General features: G+C 30.6%; 1 protein-coding gene across 1 annotated transcript in view; it reads left to right on the top strand.

The window, feature by feature from the left end:
• LOC130447078 (uncharacterized) overlaps window positions 1-21,671 on the top strand; it is a 450,284-nt gene that overhangs the window by 156,593 nt on the left and 272,020 nt on the right. Inside the window, exons 15-16 of the mRNA XM_056783735.1 lie at window positions 1,070-1,298; window positions 1,955-2,206. Of these exons, the coding sequence (XP_056639713.1) occupies window positions 1,070-1,298; window positions 1,955-2,206 (481 nt within the window). The remainder of the gene's footprint in view (window positions 1-1,069; window positions 1,299-1,954; window positions 2,207-21,671) is intronic.

Below are 21,671 nucleotides of genomic sequence, written 5' to 3'. Positions count from 1 at the left end.
TTTCATATTTGAAATATGTTGTAAGTGTGAGTTCTATAGCATTTATAAATTCGTTTTGAGGTATTTCTGTATATTCTTTAATTTTGTCCCATTTTCACATTAATATATTTTTCACAATGGTAATATTTGTATATAAAGAAACCACATATAACGAAATAAATACATATACGCTGTCTACATAGGGTAAACATTTCAGTATTTAGAAAATAGACTAAGAGGTCATCAATACGTTAAAAAAATAGAACTGCATTAACGAACCATGAAATATCAAAAAAACAAATTGAATTATAAATATTCAAAAATTCTTGAAACAGAATAGAATATACAAAAAGGGAATTTTTAGAAATGGTTCACATTCATAAGAACAAAAAAGCAATAAATGATAAAAATGATCTAAATAATTTAAGGAAAATTCATAGCTCTATTTTGTAAATTCTAATGAAAATACAAATAATTTAATTGATTACTGCTATATATTTAAGATGTAGGGACCTTATTAAAACAAAGTTCTAAGTTGATTTTATCGTTATTTTGATATTAATGATGAAGGTGATCTATAGATCAATATAAATAAGCAAATAGTCAGTGTCAATATCATATTTTGATAAATACTTAAAGAAAAGTCGAAACGTCAAAATTTAGCTTTCTTTTAAAAATTATCAAAAAAAAATATTCTTTTTCATCTTTAAGATAATCATTATATTTACCTTGTTATACGTGACATAGAAATCATCACCATAAAATATTTCTTATTACGCCTCAAGAGAGTGGTAATGATGACTTGACAATACTTCATATTTATTGAATCTGAAGAATAAAAATCCAAGCAGATTTCTTTCTTATTCTTTCATTTGTAATACTAATATTTTTCTGCTGGTTATTGATGAATCCTTAGTAGAATAGCGAAATTCACTTTGTCAAGTTTACGAAGTTTCTACGCAGAACTAGAAATATGGAAATAATTGGTGATATTATTAATATTATAATGATAATGCGACAAAAAAAAAATAACTGTATTATGGAATTCGACTTAATAATCGCATTAATGTAAAATTATCTTTATTTTCAGTAAATACCGCTTCTTCGGAGCCGTGCCTAAACAAGGATTTTGTTACAACCCACATTCGTTTGGATAGTAAACTTGACGACGAATTAAAATCTTATGATAATAATATAAACGATCCCGGAGATGAGTTTTTTCTAGTTTCGTACAATCAGCCAAATAAAAGTATTTTCAAAAGTTTGACCGAACTGAATATTATAGGATCCTATGAATTTCCATCCAAAAGAAGCTATAGGTAAGTTATAAATATATACTTACATAAAATACATAAAATTTTTTTGGTGGAAAGGAATAGAAATGTCTCATGGGAAAAAAATTGAGAAAATCATAGTGATATGTGGCATAACGCCTAGTTAAGCATTGATTTTCATTAATAAAAGTTCCAAGGAAACAGTTTAAATAGTCTTCTTGTATTGTTCGAACCGATCTAAGTTGACTGCCACACATAAACAGCATTCTTTTACGTAAATCTTCGGGATGTGTTGCATATAATATCAATGTGAATTGAGTCCAGAGACAATATCCTAGGTCGGGTAACACAGATAACTTTTAATATTATCTGTTCTTTTATTTGTCGACCAGGAATAGTGTGGCACCATCTCGATAAAAAAAGCAATTTAGGTAATCTTTGGATAATATTCCAACAAAATTAAATAACGGTCTTTAGCTAAGTTTTCAGGAATTTATTATTATAAAGCGAATTGGCATTATCTTTTATGTCTAAAAATCGGAAAATTCAAGCCAACGGTCGTGACAATCTTCATTAAATTTTTGAGATTCTAAAATTCGATGAATATTATTTCGCGATACTTTCCTTTCCAACTGAGTATATCAGCCATATTTATTTCAAAATGGAATACTATTTTAAATTTTCATTTCTTGTTGTTGAAGGAAATGTTTGAAGGAATATTACAACGACTACGCAGATTGTTTGGAAGCTTATAAAATATCTCTAAGCGATACAATGGAAAAAGAAGAAATGTCAGACGACGATATATTTAAAGATATATTTCTTCCGTTCAAAAGTAAATCTACTCCAGACATCATCGACAGATCGTTCGTAATGATAACCTACGATCCAGGACCTGATTACATGACAAGAAGAAAATCTGCTTTTACACCCGGATACCAATATATGGAACCGTGAGTGAAATCCTTTATTCTCATATTTATCCTGAATGGTTGTTATCCCTTTAATACGATAAGTACATAATAAACGAAAAGGCTTGTTTTGCAAAAGCAGGACGCTATAAAAAATCACTATAATACGGTCACGCTGTACACATATTTCCTATAACACCCTTGATATTATTATCTGGCACATGAAGTATATATCTTTACATTGAAATTAAAATCTGGGAATTTAATAAGGGTTAGACTTCCGTTCTATGTCTAAAATAGATTTGTCATTAGCGGTTTCCCAAGTGAAGGTAAATGATTTCTATCGCCCCGAAACTGTCAGGCATTGGAGTGGATAAATATGATATATCACCAGCATCTTCCTTTCAAAACTTGAGCACGTCTTTTTGTACATTGCGCCTACATCACACCTTCAAAGATTATACCATTGTATTGTTTATCAGTCTTGAAAACAAAATTATAATGAATTATGAAACAGAGATAAAGATAATTAAAACAAAAGCTAAAATACTTTAACCTTTAGTCTCTGCTTGAAAATTCTTCCATATGCAGGCGACAGTTGAAATATACCCAACTGATTTTCAGATGGGTCGAACCATTAATATTAAATTATAAGTAACCCTATTTTTATTTGATCAAAATTATATATAAGTGAAGTAAGAAGTAGAAAATCTCCAAATTCTTTACCAAAAATTACCGTTAACTCGGTACATTTAATTTTATATTATTAACAAATATCTCCGTGATTTTCAAAATTAATATTTTATCTCATAAATATGATCTATAGGCTTTAAGCAAGATTGTAATACGACGAAAATTAACAAATATTTTCGTATCCTTCATAACTAAATTTTGGGAGTGAAACCAAGGAACGTTTCCTAACAATGAGAAATATTAACTTATAAACTGGCATATATCATAAATTATACTTATGTTTACTTGTTTCCCATCTATTATTTCTAAATAAACAGAATTATCTAACTTTATAGACATAATAAGAATATTTAGCAATTAATTTGACTCCCTTCATAGAAATATGATAATATTTCGGCTCGTTCCAACCCATCCAAAAACCGTCCTTGGTACGGTGACGATTCTGTTTTGTGTTCCAACTGATTTCGTTATCGTTAGAACTGTGCATAGCCGGATATTGCGCAGAAAATATCATATATAAACACTTCAACAACCGTTTCAAGCGCGATCCAAATTAGCAATTTTATTATAGAATTTATAGTCAAATGTTAAATATAACCTTAACATCAAAAGTATCATAATGGTCTTGACTTATAATATCAATGAAAATAAATAGAAAGACTTTATTTAGAAGAATTTTTATATAATGTAAAAATTTTGATTAAAGGGTTGCATATATCAAACTTTGAGTTATTAAAATTTAGTTATTAGAATGAATATTATGTATATCATAGACTATAAATCAATTATAACAAAATATATGATGGTATAATATGTGAAAAGACAGTGAATCAAAACTGTGAAATTTGTTAATAATTATGTCAATATCTGTGGTTTCGAAAAAAAAAATTTGTATTTTCGCTAAGGCCTTCAATTGTATTGATGAATGTATGAAATTCTGATCACCAAACTAGAGTATTATGGTATCCGAGGTGTTTCTTTAAAATGGTTTGTATCTTAGCTTGAACATAGGAAACAACTGGAACCAGCTCAGGGTTCAGACTTAGGTCCAATTTGTTTTTGGTATTCAATAATGATTTTATATATTTACGAATAATAATAAGTTAACTTGACTTGCGGATGACACCAGTAGAACCTCTAGTGCAGATATACAAGCTTTACATTCTACTATGGGCAGATCTACTATTAAATCCAGGCCTGACGCAAATAGGCTCTGTTTAACCACTGAGAAAATTTGAGTTTTATCCTAAAAGGAGTTTTGCAACCTCTAAAACTCAACAATGACTTAATACGATCCTGAAATTCGATAAGTTTCTTGGTCTACATATTGACGGTGCCCTTCAATGGTCTATAGATATAGACATTACGCTATGGTTTGCCTTTTTGGGGATCATGTAGTTTGCGTATCTTTAAATCACATAAAAGAGTTATTTTTACATTTATGGTTCGAGTAGTAGAACGCATTGCGAATTATATTTTAAAAAATACAAAATTTCAACTCTCCCCGCTCTTTTCATTTTAGAATCGGCGTGTTTGGTTCGCAAATACTTTCACAATTCAACTGAGAGACCCATTCATAGTTATTCTACTAGTAGAAAAACTTTGACATTTACTTAACAATACCCATCACCTCCAATGCCAAAAACTTATTTAATCATATACCGTCTGAATTAAAAGAGACTAATACATTTAATAAGTTCCCGAGATTGACAAAGGTATTTCTGCTTTAAAGACATTATTATTCTCTGGCATAATTCTCCAATCTTCCATAGCCTGGCATAATTCAATATTTAGTATGGAGTAAGATATTAATATTGTATCATAATTATTATGAAGCCAAAATGTTATTTTATATCATCTTATTTTATACTATGTCTCTTTATCCATAAAATTGTAAAATTTTCTTATTACAATAAAGGTTATATGTATCTCTCTCTCTCTTATATTGCTAATAAAATAATCATAATTTTAATCTCCGTCCCTTTTATAATTAACGAACTAAAATTGTTTGACAAAGTACGAAACAAAAGCAAATTACGTATCGTATATAAAATTTAAAGCTGATTACTTGTAGCATATGTATACACAGTATAATTGGATCGGTTTTCTATTTTCTAAGGATTCGTTTATGTTCTCTGAAAAATGTTCATTATCTTTTCACTCGTTGCCCAGTCCTGTTTAATTAACCAGATTGAAAATTTAAAACTGTTCGTTAATATACACGTGACTATTGATTTGAGAGCTAATTTATTTAGAAAAAATAAAAGAAATAAATTTGAATTAGATTTAATTTTCTTGGCTTATTTTCAATTCAATAAACAAAGTTAAAAAGGCTGCATTCATATATGAATACCATGAAGTACATACATGATCTATATGAGCCAGGGACGAAAAAAATAGCTTCCAAAGGATTGACATAATCTTGGATTGAATTTCACATAATATACAAGCTTTAATGTGAAAATTCCAACCAACTCACTTCCAACTTATTAATGTAATTTTCAATAGAACGTTGTTATAAAATAAAATATCTGTTGCACCAGCTTCTCTCTTTACTGTTCATCGACAACTTCTCTGAATATTTTTACATGAAATGTTTACAGTTGCTTTGAAGTAGAAACAACTAAAGAAAAAAATTTACAAATACCTACAATATCAAACGAATGGAATGTTTTTATAATTATGATGGAAATTTTTCATCGAAATTTTTTAAATGGATAAATCTACGTTTTCAACATTTATAAGCCGTGCATCGTAAGATATTGGTTTCAGAAGATTCAGCCAGTGCACTTCTGTACGGGAACAATATTGTCAAAATTTAATTAACGTCTGAAGAATCAAATTATTCTTTCATTTCTATAACTTTTTTTCAACTTTAAGGCTATTAGAAATTAGCCTCGTAAGAAACAAGTTTTATTTCCATATGACTTTCTTTGTGTTTATTTGAAACACAATACTTCAATTTTGTCATCTAATAACAACTAACCAGCTGAGAGATATCAGATTTTATCTGATTTGGATATTGTTTAACTAAAAGATCGGACGATTTCACCCCTTATTACTTTGAGATTCTTTCAATATAGGATTTGGCCTGTCGATTTATCATTCAGACATTTGTGTAGACTCTATGTAAATCCTCTAATGTTTTGATTCTGATTCCAATAACTAGGCTACTCGTACTCAATTACTAGAGTAAGTATCTCGTGAAATATCAAATTTAGCCTAATTTATGGGAATTAAGGTAGATTTCAAGTGTTATAATGGAAATCCTTTGTTCCGTGAAAATTCATGGAATATATAATGCGATACATATGTATGGAATAAATTCAATTTTATCTTTATTATGTACAATGAGAAAAAAACTTGAAGCAAGTCGATTTTTATTCTTAAATTGACAATTTACAGTATGAAAATATTATCCCCCACCAGCACCCCCTTTGAATTCTGAGCATCGCTTCGAAAATTTTAAATAAGAAAGGGTGTTGTGTAGAAATTGAATGGTCAAAATGACTACCATTCACTTCTTGACAATAACCGAACCCATTTTGGAATTCTTGTAAAGCATTTTGTATGGCCACAGGGGAAATTTTGTTAATTTCTTCCGTTATCCAAACTTTTAAATCAGCAATGTTGTCTACTCTGTTCAAATATACTTAAGATTTTCATAAACCACGAAAAAAGTAATCGAGAGGAGTCTAATCGGGGGATCTAGCCGGCTATTCGATCGTTCCACGTCTTCCAGTCCACCAATTGAGAGTAACCTCGTTTAAATAATTTCTAACTGTACGTGCAAAATGCGGCACTAAGAATTTAATCAAAAATCTAGATAAACCTCACCATTAACTCTGCTCTCAAAGAAATAAGGACCAATAATTTTGTTCTGTTTGTTAACCTAACCTAACCATTCCGTTTAAATGAAACGTCGTTTCAGCAGAAAAAAATATTTTGTTCATGAACTGCAAATCTGTGTTCATTCTGATTCTCTCAGAAGTTTTTTTACTTTTAACTATAGAGAAGATTTTGGGAATAATGTATGGAAATGAAGTCCACGAGGTTTAGATTGGAGACTCTTTATTACCACTGTTAAGTAAGGCTGTGTTAACATTTACTTATTCATCTATGGTAGACGATGTATTGAATACTATTTTGCAAAATAAAGACCTCCGGTAGAAATTATCCAAAATCGGCTCATATATATCTAAATAATCAAATGTTTGTTATGAAAAATAGGTGTTAGAAATTCTAAGTACTCCATGCTTCATTTCTTTCACTAGGTTCTCTTTTGCAAAGTGTTTGTGGTGAGAGGGGTGGTAATTCATGTATCTTCCCAGGTTGCACACTCCTTTCACTTGCGGTTCTCTATTGTCCATTGTATTTAAATGACGCATTCATTTTATGGGAACTACATTCGAGGTACTCCTTATATCATTCAATTTTCGAAGCTTTAGTTTATTTCAAAAATTATCTATTGAGTTTGTTTTTCTTGTCTGACGCTAATCACCTGGGCATCCAAACAGTTTTACGGTTTTCCTAAAAATAGTGATAAATGTTTTCCCGCTGTATTTTCGGTCCGAAAAATTAGTAGCACGCTGTTTTCGATGAAAGTTGTTTCGGTTTCAACCAAATTATATAAAACCATATATTCTTTCGAAACTGATATAAGATTTATAAAAGTTCAATGAGTGTTTGTTATGATTTTGTGTATAAACATAAAGTTTCAAGTGTATTTTGGTTCGATTTAGAATTTTTCCGTTCACAAATGAGAAATTGAGAATAAAATAACTTTGTTGGTGAGTTTTAATCCTATTATACTACTATTTTTATAGAATACAAGAAATTTGAAAGTAATTCATAAATTTTTTTGTTTATATTTTCTCAATTGTTTATGAAAAATGACTAGCGGCTTGGGTCCAGATTGGACAAAAAAAATTGGTAGGTATTTCATAAAAAACTCACATTCTGATGTGTAGTTGTCTTTCATTCAGATTTGAATAATTTAAAAACAAATTTCTTGAAATCAATTTTTCAACATTCACGAACATTTCGATTTCTTATTGCTTGTCAAAAAAATGATTGATGTTTTCCAGCTAAATAAAGTGTGAGTGAGGAAAATTCCTGTATATACAAAATGAGAGATGAAAGAAGTTTTTCTTCAATATTGAAGTCATTATACGTTCAGTAAAAATTTGTTGTTAGTTTGAAGTGGTGAAGAAATGCTAGTACCTAGGTGTAATAATAATGAACGATGGTGATAGAACAGAACAGAGAAGCAAGAGATTAGCTACAAGCAATGAACTCAGTACAAATGAAAAAATGCTCAAAAGTACAGAAATAAAAATAAAAACCAAACCTGAAATATGTATGAAAAAAAAGAGGCTGAATAGGAAGCTGGAATAAGAATAAAGTAGGTGCAGGGTAAAAGAGGAAGACCGTGTCGAGATGGTTAGATGAGATTAAGATGGAGTTCCACATGTGTTTTATCCACAGAGAAGAGTTATAACAAGTCAAATTTAATCAACTGTTATGTAATTTTTTTACATAATAATTGTTCCATGACAAGGATGAATATTATTAATTAATGGTTTTAACAAATTTTCAAGGAAGACTTCCGATCTCTGACAAATACCGCTGAAAAACAGAGTGAGAACATAAAGTTGAAATAATTATGCGATTGAGAACTCCCAGTTTGTTGAACATGGACGATATCTTTTGGAAAACACCGTGCTTCGATTTGGGATTGTATCTAGACTTTTTAGTATGGAAATTTCAGTTTATCATGCCATACCAAAACCTAAATAAGAAAAAAATACTAATCTTTACAACTATAACGCTTTGAATGTATCGAATTTTCATTGATGATCACGAAAAATGAATTACCTGTTATTATCTATTTGCAAGAAGTTTCTTATCTTTCAAAAAAACTGGTAACCAAAAATAAAACTCCGTGTATTTCCACATCAGTGACCTAGTTTTCTAAACAGCCAGTGTAATTTATTTCTTTACAGAACAATGCAATTTTTATTTCGTAATCCAGTAATATATTTTCAAAATTTTGGTAATAATAAATGTCATGAAATTAACGAAAATAATCGTCGCCAATGGATTGAGAATGTATTGTTTTTGTACACATATCACTTTTACTTAAGTGTCAGTTTCAATTTTGATGATGAAATTTTCAAAACAAAAAAGTACGGAGTCAAGTTGCTGAAATGTGATATTAAGTTTTCTACAACAGAACAATCGACAGTCTATTGACAATTATCTCAAGCATCTTGTGATTCATCTTCTAGAGTCCGTTAAATCGTAAAATAACATAAATTTCATCTTTATAAAATATGATGCAGATATCAAATGAATATAAATCTTATCATAAGAGGTACATCCAACTTTTCAACCAGACAGATCACCTACTGTCTATGTTAAACGTAAAAAATAATTTTTTATCGATTTTTTCCAAAGTTTTATGTTTTTTATAAGTTGTAGAACCAATTAATAGTATATGCAAATCTGTAGAAATCCTTTCAGTTTTCAAAATCATACCATACAAACATGTAATATTTTCACAAAAAATGTTAAATTCTCATTCTTTTGCCAGGTGATATCGATTAGCAGGTTAATTGATGACATTTTTTTTTATTTATCCCTAGGATTCTACAATAAAGTTAAATCTTCGAAGTTGTTCCATAAATAAAAAATGTATGTCACATACTTCAAATACTATCAAATAACCAAACCAAAACTGTCCACAATTTAGGGAAACAAATTAATTTCTACCTTGTATTTCATACGAAGGGTAATAGTTTGTTAAATAATCACGAGTAATTGATCAATAAAACTAAAAATATATTATGTTGTGATCGAAGTAAGCTTCTTTCGAAACAATCACATGTTTTTGTTAAAGTTATATTATGTAACATTTTCAGCACTTCCGCAAATTTCTCTTGCAAAGTGCAGCTGGAGACATATTTGATTCCTTGCAAAAGTTTTGGAACACAGTAGAGCTATTTGAATAAATCGATGTTCTTTTCAACTGCAAACTCCAAATATATCCTATAAGGTTTTTTCACTATTATATATTTATTTTGCCTAGTTCACGAAAAGACATTTTATCAATTCGCAAATTCAATTTATCGACGACGAAAAAATTTGTCTTACTATCGGCATCTACTTGACACAGAATCCATTTCAAATTGTAGATTTCTCGCTCCAGTAAAAATTATCCGTTTCAAATATAGAACCTAAAGAATTATTAATTCAATCAATTGACAAAAGTAGGAATATGGCAAAGGATATTTGATTACATTTCTTTTTAATTCTAAGTTGAATTTTTTTTTATAATCTTTATAATCAGTGTCTCTACAAACTTCCAGAATTATAGGCTTTTATATTTGTAAATAATTCATCTTGGCAATTGATCAACTTATGTTGAATAACATCTTTTGGATATATTTTATAAGTTGGCAAGGATTCAAAAATGTTCCGCAGAAAAATTAATCTATCATAAATATATCGATGTTAATTTACTCTAAAAATAATGAAGTAAATATTTTTAAAATTCAACCGTTATAATGAAATAAAAACAGTTTCCTGTGTTTTATTTCTGAAATTAAATTTTTTTTTTCAACTTAACACATCACTTTCCTAAATGATTTCAAGGGAAAAATCAATAAGCAATATTCAAATTAACTGTTTTTTTTTTGAGGGACCTACTTTCTTCCCACTCCTTCTCTAATCCTGAATATTTTTACATTTCTACCTGATTTTTTCCTCATAATCTAGCTATTTGACCTAAGTGTCTCACTGAATAACCACTAATTTCTTTTACTTTGTTGTTATTTCGTCATAAACAGATGATATCTCTATTCTTTCACTTAAGTTTTCAGTATTTTTCTATCTAACAAATCCAGTTCAGCTTATTTTCATTATTTTTGAACTTTTTAATCATGGTATGGCATTTGTTTCATTGGATCCTTTGGTTTTGGAACAAAACTAAGCTCAAGAAATTTGAAAGTAAACTGAGTTTTTAAGTTATATTTTCATTTTACATTAATAAAAAATATTAAGTATTATGTTGTTGATATGAAAACTTAAGTTTATCCATAAATTACAGAAGGAGCTACTATAATATTTGAATGATTGCTTAAGAATATTACATGCTGTATTTGACCATATAAATGAATTTTCATTCCCATAGAAATTCAGAGGCGGCTTGTGACAAGTGATCACTTCTATGAATTTGCACTACTCCAATATTTAATTTTAAGACACAATAAAATAAATGATGAAAATAATTTTAAGACACAATAAAATAAATGATGACTATTTCCTTCGAAAAATTTAAGCCAACCAAAAAGCTGTAATATTTTATGTTTACCTAGCAACGATCAAATTTCAGCGATAATACTGCACTAGTGCAAATTATCGATAATTTGCACTAGTGCCAAATTTTCGTCTAGGATTAATAAACATCATTTGGTTTTAATTTTATATTTTAAGAAAAGGAACAATTATTGTTTATTTTAAATTAAATTTTTCTCAGGAAGTAGTCTGCCAAAATGCCCTCTCGTGCATGTCAAAATGTCTCATAATTTCCTCTCGTGCGCATTCGCGCACTCGAGAAAATTAAATTATCGACAATTTGACATGCACTCGGGACATTAATATTGACTATTTCCTTCGAAAAATTTAAGCCAACCAAAAAGCTGTAATATTTTATGTTTACCTAGCAACGATCAAATTTCAGCGATAATACTACATTTGCACTAGTGCAAATTATCGATAATTTGCACTAGTGCCAATTTTTCGACTAGGATTAATAAACATCATTTGGTTTTAATTTTATATTTTAAGAAAAGGAACAATTATTGAAAATGCAATTAGAATATACAACTTTACTGGAGGCCGACGATGGTGTTTCTATGCTGCTTCCACCACTTCTTATTGTTACTTCGCTACTGTCATTTCGCATTTTTTGTACAATTTCCTCGTGGTGTTCACTATTTACTTGGAGGTAACTCTTTATCGAGGCCTGATTGGAGTGTCCGGTAACCTTCATAATTTGATTTTCTGAAACCCCAACCTTGGCAAGCTGAGTAACTGCCGCAGCACGGTTCGAGTGATTTGTCACTTTTATTCTTTTCGTGTCAATTCCTATAGCTTCCGCTGCATCTCTTGTCCACTTTGAAATTTCATTTCGTCCTACTGGACAATTTTAAAAAAAACCTTTTGATGTTTCTTTCATCCATGATGGGTTTACAGTTAAGAAAAGACGATCGACCGTAATATGTTTTCCTCTTTTTTCTTTCAACATTTTAAAAAGCCTGCAAAATTATAATGATAGATTGTTTGATATCATGCTTTACATTAAATACCTTATTGGGCATTTATCAGAATTAAGTTTATTTTAAATTAAATTTTTCTCAGGAAATAGTCTGCCAAAATGCCCTCTCGTGCATGTCAAATTGTCTCATAATTTCCTCTCGTGCGCATTCGCGCACTCGAGAAAATTAAATTATCGACAATTTGACATGCACTCGGGACATTAATATTGAAAATTCTCTAAAGCTTAATATGCATGCGTTCTCGTATTACATCATTTCTGTACATTTTTAATGTTGACCCTACGCTAATTATATGACGAGTATCCAATGAGCCTTAATCTTCTACCCATGTTATGCAATTTGACAATCACGAAAGGTTTTTATAAGTGTTGTTGATTTTATTTACCATATTTTATTTAATTCAAACTTATACAACAACCAGCAGAATTACTGATACTCAAAAACAAAAATTATATTGTATTTTTAGTTTCATTTCAATCGTTGCAGTGTTGTTGTGCTAGTGGCATAAATAGATGTAAAATAGAATATTTTTTCTAACTAAGGCTACTGTCAAATATTGAGTCCAGTCGGAAAGACGTACACACTTTTTATTTAAATCGGTAAGCGGTTCTTGCACACTGAAACCCATCCTCACTTGATACAATGAATAATCTGAATGAAACTATCACTACTCTTGAACTTGGATGAAAAGATCATTTCTGTGGCCGATCAAGAAGGTTTCAGAAGTAAACACCAACTTCTTGGGAATTTATTTCAAGCCGTTCAATTTGGCTATATCAGTCATTATCATTTGGTCAATGGATTGAAAAATGAATTTATTCCATTGATATTTATATAGATAATATAATATTAATAGTATAATAAAATTACAGTCTGTAATTGTTACATACATATTTAAATTTTTGATTCATCAGAAAACTCCCTTTTGCTTTTATTAATTCGGTGAACCATTTTGGCATTTTGGAAGAAATACATTGTTTTCTTACTTCCATATCTTTTTTGGCTCGCAATAGTTCAATTAGGCTGTGGTTGGGCGACTGTGCGGGCGAAATCCTTATTTTCATTATATTCTTCCTTCCCAATTTTTCTAGATACTCTTGGCATAGCTTTAAGGATTGATTGGAGGTCTCCCAAATAACCACCGAGCGTCCGCTTTGTTTCACAGTCCGGACTACACATGAATCTAGCATCATTTTTTCCTTTGACCTGCGCACAAATACTCTTCTCTTAGATCCAAAAACCTCAAACATTGATTCATCGCTCCATAAAATTCTCTACCACTCTTCATGCGTCCAATTTTATGTTGTTTAGTCCACTGCAACCTTTTAATTTTATTTTTACGTCTTGAAAGAGGTCTGTGGGACCGTCATGGCATTTGATTTAAGCTATCAAATGTCGGTTTCGGCCTCCTACCCGGGTACCTTCCTAGCTCGACCCGTTCGACGTTAGTTAAGTGGGATAGCTAGATCTGTATAGTCGTTTGGCATATAAAGGCGATTTCGGTCTGCGAGACAGAAACGGGTATCGGAGTTGGATTTTTTCGGACATTCGCTTGTAAAATTTCTGAAAGGTATGTATTTTATTTGCTAAATTCTGGCACTATTTGGTACTTTATGATAGCTTTTGTGTTATTTTTTGATATTTTGTTCAAATAATCCTTCTGTTACAATTCGACGTAAAAAATTTCTAAGAAGTCTATCCATGGAGATGGTTCGTCCACATTTACTTATCCGATCGACGGTGCAGCAAGTTTCTCGGCCACTAAAGCTTCGCATCAGAGAAATTTGTGGTAGTGAAGATAGCCAAGAAGGAACGAGTGCAAAACCACTACCTGAAAGAGGAAGGTGCCACTTTTGCGATCGTAAAAGAAATAGAAAAACCCGCTTTCATTGTGTAAAATGTAAAAAATTCATGTGCCTCGAACATGTTACCATCGTATGTGAAACATAGAAGTTTTCGGAATGAAAATGTAAAATTAGTTGCTGTGTTTTTTCGATCATATATTTTGCACATTGTGATTCAGTTTACATTTATTTAGAATAAGTTTTCAGTTTATTCTTTACCTCTTCTATCTGTATCTGTGTTTTATTTGATAAAGAACAAACATATTTTAGTATAATATTATTTTGTTTTAATACCTCTATATAAAATAATTAGAAAAAGCTATTATATTATTCGTTGAAACAAAACGGTCTGTGAGACCGAAACGGGTAACCGTTCCCAGATTTTCAACAGGTACCGGAGGGTTAATCCCCTTTTCACTGTAGAAATACTCAAAGGTAGATCCCAAAGTTCATTGATCTGAGCTACTATCTCTGAGCTCATGAGTCGTCGATCACGTCTACTGATCAATACAATATGTTTATCTTCAGCGCTTGTGGTTTCTCAAAGCTGCCCTGAACGTTTGCTTCCATAAAAGCTCCTGGTGGATGGATATTTTTTCATATTGTAATCCACGGTACGTCGAGGTATTTTTAATTCTGCGGAAATGGTCCGGTCACTTTTACCTAGACTATAAAAAGTTTCAGTCGGTAGTTCCTTGGTTTCATTCATTTCAACTTACAAATCTGAATTTGCGATAACGAAAACAATTTATATACGAAGATCTTGCTCAAAAAAGTATAAATCACAGCATATGTTTGTGTCTCACAGGGCTAACTGGTACTAAATTACAATCATAAACGCTAAAAATTAATTCATAGTTGAAAAATATCAAATAAACAAATCTTGTGAGCTTTAATTTGTCACCGACAAAAAATAAACATGTGTCTGTATAAATTGAACAAAAAACAGAATTGTTTTGTGAAATACCGCTTCGGCCTTCCTTCGATAATATATAAGAACATTTTGTTAAAGTGTATTATCTTGAAATGTAATGAATGGATTGTGGATTTGGCAAATACTTTTGACCAGTAGTGTATATGTGAGACGATATTTTCATCATTTAAGTGAGATAAATCGAAAATGTTTTATATTGATAGTTATTCAAATCTATTCTCGTTTCTGATTATGAACTGAAATAATATATATGATTTGACTAACCTATATTGTGCGTCATAAAAATCAGATTTTCTCTCGCCTCGATTGAATAGTTGAAGTTTTTCAACATCTTATGATGTAAGTTGTTTTCGTTGATAATTCAATCACCATTTGACTTTTAAAGTTGTGATATTAATGGATGTTTAATATCTGCATTTAATTTGTTTAAGATATTATTCTTATTTATATAAAATAAAAATCTTAGAAAATCAATTTTATTCTTTAGGTAAATTGATGTATTTTTGTATTAATAAATAATTATAGAGTATGCTGTTTTATGAAATTATTGATTATTCAAGTGTTGCAATATCACAGCATTAGTACGTAAATTAACCAGACAGAAACAGACATCTTTCACAAATATGAGTTCACAAATAACTTCAGAACTATGTATAGTGAGGTTCTAAGTAATGGATGATTTAGTATTCCACGTAACAGGTCAATTTTGGTGAATATTGGCAACGTTCTAATTTAAATAAGAATTTTCATTGAAAAGGAAAATCGTACGGTACTGAGTTTGAAAAGGAATTTTCATTGTATTAAATAGCACAGCACTCTTTTTTGAGCTCTTTTTTTGTCTCAAAAAAAGAGCTATTTATGTATCAAGGAACTCATTCTTTTTATCACGAGGCTGGAGATTGGTGCATCTAGCAACTAACCAGAGTTACAAAAAGAGAATTTATTATATTTTTTTTGAAATCGCTCACATTCAAAAATACTTCCGGAAATATTTGAAAATTGACGAGAGCAGACTAGGTGCCGCGTTTAGCTCCACAGCTAATTGATACAATTATTTTTTTAGAAATCGGCATGCATTAATTTATATTATTGGTAATAGAATAGTTCAAATTATTTGCAATGTTAAAAGGTTATAAGCTGCTTGACGTGTAATCGACTGCTGTCGAACATGAAGCGGGTTACAGTTCAGTTATTTCAGTGTCTAGGCACTAAAAAGCGATTTCGCTACCAATTTCTATCGACGAATATTGACATTAATGTTGTCATTACATAAAAACAAAATCCTTGTTACAGTTGACTACTCTTAGTTACAAAAACAAAGGAAAGTGATAAGACACAATCATAATTTACTGAACGAACTGTTTACACTACTACTACACCAACACTCATAATTACACTGTCAGTCTCTGAAGAGGATAACTTGGTTAACGAAATGTGCTTTATTCAATAATCAAAATTTATTTCGGTTTGATGTTTTCAGTTATTAATCGATTATTCAGAAATTTTGAGTTTGATGTGAGCCTTCCTGAAACCCATAAAATAGAGATATTTGGTTCCATCAAGATGGAGCAACATAACTTTTTTGCAGCTATGGCTCGATAAACGTCACGAGATTAAATGGTCCTGTTCTAACAATTTGTTGTAAAGCTATCAAAATGTACGAAAATGTCGAATTCGAAAATATACAGAAAAAAACTAAGTGGTATTGATTATTTAAAATCCGAATAAGATGAGACTTCAATTAAATCACCGTGGATACTTAAAATATAATTATTATAAATTTCGTTTATTATGTCAGTAGATTTTTCAACAGTTGTACAAATTGAACAAATGAGAACTGATTTTCCTTGTTATCGAGAACTGCTAAAGTGCTGGAGAAAGAATTGAAATCCCTTCCAAATGGTGCAGACTTACCAATAAAAATATTATCTCAAGGAAAGAAAGAGGCAGATGAAAACTTTCGGCATCAAACTAGCAATTTCTTGAGCAGCCAAATTTCTGAATTTCAATACTGAACTACAATACTGAAATCAATTTATGCTTTCATCACTCTAATTTATTATATAATATGAAATTATGACTAATTACCATGGCACACCTCTTGTTTGAAAAATTTACGTCTAATTTCATACTATTCTCAAATAGTTTGTTCATTAAAATTCAACTGAGTTATTTTCTTCTATTTCTTGTACGTTTTTGGAAAAGACAACAGTCTGAATAATCTGATTTACCAGGGATATCGTGAAAGTGGGGAATTGAATATCTAAAAAGTTTTTGGATAACACTTGACAAACAAAAAGTTTTTTTCATTGAAAGACAAATCCATATAAGTAATTCAAGCTTCAGTTAACGTTGACATTATCAATAGAACCCAATCGATAACAGAACTGGTGCAATACATAGCTAAATTATTGTGATATAAATTGTTACTTTTCATTAATATATAAATTTGACATGTAACTTGTCAGCGAATTTCATTATAGTCAGTAATCAAAAACAACTGGTAACATTTGAGTATACATTTTAGCAATAGAAAATTCGGTATAGTCTCTCCAAAATACCTACCAAATAAACACACTTGAGATGGGCATTCTGCGATTATGTGTTTCATAGTCAATTTGCAAATGCAGTTGCTACATTTTGGTTCAGGCTTCCCATCAAATAAGTAGCTATGGGTCAGTCGCGTATAGCCTAGACGGAAACGTGTTAGAAGAACGCTTTTGAGATTGATTTTATATCGATAGTAATTAAAAAGTTCACGCACTCCGCACTATCACTATTTACAGCTTCGTTAGCGGCCAGCTCTGCCTCTTCGTTTCCTGTTATTCCAGTGTGTGAGGGGATCCAACAAAATGATATTTTTTGTTGTTGTCTTGTATATCTTGCAGTTGTTGCTTGATTTTGGTTGCTAAGCAATTTGTGGTGTGAATTTTTTGAAGAGATTGGATTGAGCTAAGGGAATCTGTGAGTATGAGGTGATTAGGTTCGTTTGATGAAGCGGCAATATGTGTAGCTCGATATATTGCATATAATTCAGCAGTGGATGGGGTAGGAGGAGCTTTTAGCATATATTTGGAGGTTGGTGTATTGTTTGCGATACCCATATCGCCTTGATATTTCGATGCGTCCATGGTGGAGTCTGAGAAGAGAAGAGAAGATTCGATATGAAGGCATTCAGGAATGAAGAGATATTTAGTTCGTTTATATATGATTGTATTGTTGTATTTTGATATATTATTATGAAGGTAGTTCGTGGCACATTCCACCGGGAGTTTTTCAAATTTTTGTAGTCATGTAAATCAAAATTACCTTCAACACTCTCATTACTTTCATGAAATTTAACTGTCCACAAAATTTAACTTTGCTTGATGCTATTTATCAATGGTTTTCCTTTCCTTTGCTTAATACTATGAGCTGAGCGTTTGTGAAATTTTACGTTGACTGTATCTGATCAGCATAGTCTAGATCACTGCTTAACCCATTAATTTCAAATGCCTATTGAGCTTAGAATACTCTCTTAAAAAACAATTTTGATAATATGCAAACGTGAGAAGTTTAATTGGAAGAATGTAAAATATAATTGAAACTGTAAAAGGGTTCCCCGAATATACTTAACGAAGTTCAACTTCCAAGATGATTGCGGAAGGGATTATTACTACTATATAGTAAGGTGTATTGAAGGGCTTATCCTAAAATATATGTACGATAGAATATTCTGACGTTTATACTCAAGAGATTAAGTTGGATTGAGAATTGCCATGAATATGTTTCTAGTAGTGAAATTTCATAATTGTAATATTGGATAAGCCGGGTTCAAATCGATAAATTTAGAAATTGCGTGATATCAGTTATGCATCAAAAATTGAAATAAAAAATGGAATTAATTCTCCTTTTCCCACCATAATTGAAGTTGGTCTTAGATAAATGGGATAGGATGAGATATTTACGGTTCGCTAAAAATTAGTTTTGATATACGTGATGAAAAATTATTTTTATGATAAGTGCAGCATCAGCAAAATGGATTGTTTTTTTTTTCAGATTTTTACAGAAAGGTTTAAATTTGTTAGGTGTTTCTTATCTCTCAGAATAGATTAGATATAGTGATCAATTAAACTTTGGTGGAATTTATTGGAAAGGGATCAATATTTCTTGACTTCGAACTTGATCAAAAACATAACCAGATCAGGAATTTAAAGGAATTCGAGATTCAGAGAATGATTCAAGGCATAATGAATCATATTTTTATTATGAATAAGGGATTCATGAAAAATTCTGTAAAGACCTGCAAGTAGTTTATAAACATACTTATTTACCTGTCAAAATATTTTCAGTCTCTAGAAATTCTAGAGATAAATAATTTGAACTTCCTTCATGATCGGATCGTTATTATACATTTAACGGATTAAAATATTAAGCATAATAAAATCATGCACTTTTTGGTAGCTCCTGTTGAATACTATTGTATCATAAATGGATGGGACATATCCCATCCTCAACACAATGCTTCAGTATTATTCCTTTGTAACTACCTAAATGATGAACCTTCTTTAGATTAAGTTAATAAGGATCGATGGTTATATGGAACTTGGCTTGATACCAAACTTGCGGTAATCTATTATTTTTTAGACTGAATATTGAATTGTTATGCACATTACTTACATAAAATTTGTTTAACTGTTTTCTTGGAGTTTCCATAAAATTTACGGGAAGTGGTGGTTTAATTCCCATAGGAGAGACCGAACATTATATAATTTGCTCATGGTGCAGTTCAAAACGCTACAACTTTATAGAATTGATTAATATATTCTAATGAATGGACTGAGTAACATCGCCTTGAAACTGGACGTCCCTGTTGTAGTATATATAGAAACAGATTTTCATAACTTAACTCTCCGCGATGAATCCAAAACCACACGAACTCACATATAATCTTGCAACGACATAATTAGCCAGCTCAAATAAAATACTATACCCACCCTGCACTGCGGGAGAATCGATTGATATAAGAGCTATCTCTCACACTATTCTATCAACCTGGACAAATTCATTTTCAAATTTCTTTTTCAGCGTGGCTCTTTACTAATTATTTCCACTTCCGATATAGCCGGAAGTCAAAATAATTTGCTGAAATCCACCGTAACTCATATATAGAGAAAGTACCTTCGTTAGTTCATACTCTGTATCTTATTGTTTATTGAAATGCGGCCTTGTCTTATATAAGTAGCTTACGAAATGAAGCACAAAAAATATTAATAACGAAAAGGGAAAAACTTGTTTCAGTGATACCTTACTTATGCCTAATAGGATTAAACGTCCATATTGTCAGTCCACTTTAGTAGTTAACTTGTCGAGATCGGGTATTGTGCGTGGACGTCTTTGAACATTTGTGATTGTAAATTCGCTTACAATGGAATACTTTCAAAAGGAAATGAACTAGCCACATATTAAGTGAGTTATTGTTTGTTCTATATTAGATTTATTGAGAATAATTAGTTTCGTCACTAATATATTATTTTTCTAACTGTTCAGGAGATATGGCAACGAAAATATAATTGTATTTGAACTTTCTATTTCATAACTTCCAATGACTAATCTCTGCGTCTTAAGAAATGTCCTAATTATTTTACTCTATACACCGGTCAATAATTATCTACTACGTTTGTTTCGTAATTAAATAAAATATACAAATGTGATGATTTTTTATGAGATAGTGTTATCTTTCTCCAGAGGATAGCTAGTGTTTGTTAATTTGTGATTTCCAGGACCGTAGTACTGAATATGTATGTCAAAGCCCTGCCTAAGACAGTTTACCACTGGAGCTGTTGAGTGCTTATCTCTTTTTCCTTATCGCCATGAAGTCACAACATATCTTCTAATAACTAACAAATATTTATTAGTACGATTGTAGTTTGTACTCTTCATACTCAATATACTACACTACACCAACACCAACAGTTATACTGTGAATATCGCCAACGGTTCCAGAAATTCCAACTTATACCCTTCAGGTCACACAAATTTAAATATTTTCTGAAGATGTTAAGATGCTAATTTTTTAATAGCACCCTGCTTTTTAAAATATTCTGATATGTTATAAAGAAGCTGATATACTTATACCAATATACAGGGATTGATTATTGAGATTAGTTCAGTGCTCTAGTACTTTGTCCCTTGAAATATCAATTCGAAATATTGAGGGATCGTAGCCATCATCGGTCGTAACATTTTAAAATTATTACTGTGTCATATAAAAGTTACTTTATTGCATATTTGGAAACAGCTTGACTTCCCCATTATAATAATATAAGGTGTTTTACACGAAATCGTAACAAGTTCAATACCATGTACAATACAACACCTATTTTCCTGGGAAAACAGCCAATGTTGGGTTTGATTTATGTAAGTTAAACTCTTTTTTACTATGCCAATATTTCGAAATTGTTCAATTTCTTTATCGAGGCTACAAAAATTAATGTTTAGTTGTTACTTGTTAATTTTGTTTCCGATTTATTTTGTGAAACTATTATGTGTTCTCCATTTCTCTTATTTCATTTCAAGTTATTTTTCTTATCGGACTGGTTGTTTTTGAATGATCTTTAAATTTATTTTTTGTTGTTAAAAAACAATCTTGTCAACGTTACTAGTACCAACTGTCGCTTTCAGATCGAACGATGATATTTTTAATTTTAAAAAAT

The sequence above is a fragment of the Diorhabda sublineata genome, chromosome 7 (genome assembly GCF_026230105.1).
Source record: "Diorhabda sublineata isolate icDioSubl1.1 chromosome 7, icDioSubl1.1, whole genome shotgun sequence".
NCBI classification, from domain to species: Eukaryota; Metazoa; Arthropoda; class Insecta; order Coleoptera; family Chrysomelidae; genus Diorhabda; species Diorhabda sublineata.
This window is presented reverse-complemented; position numbering and strand designations above follow the sequence as displayed.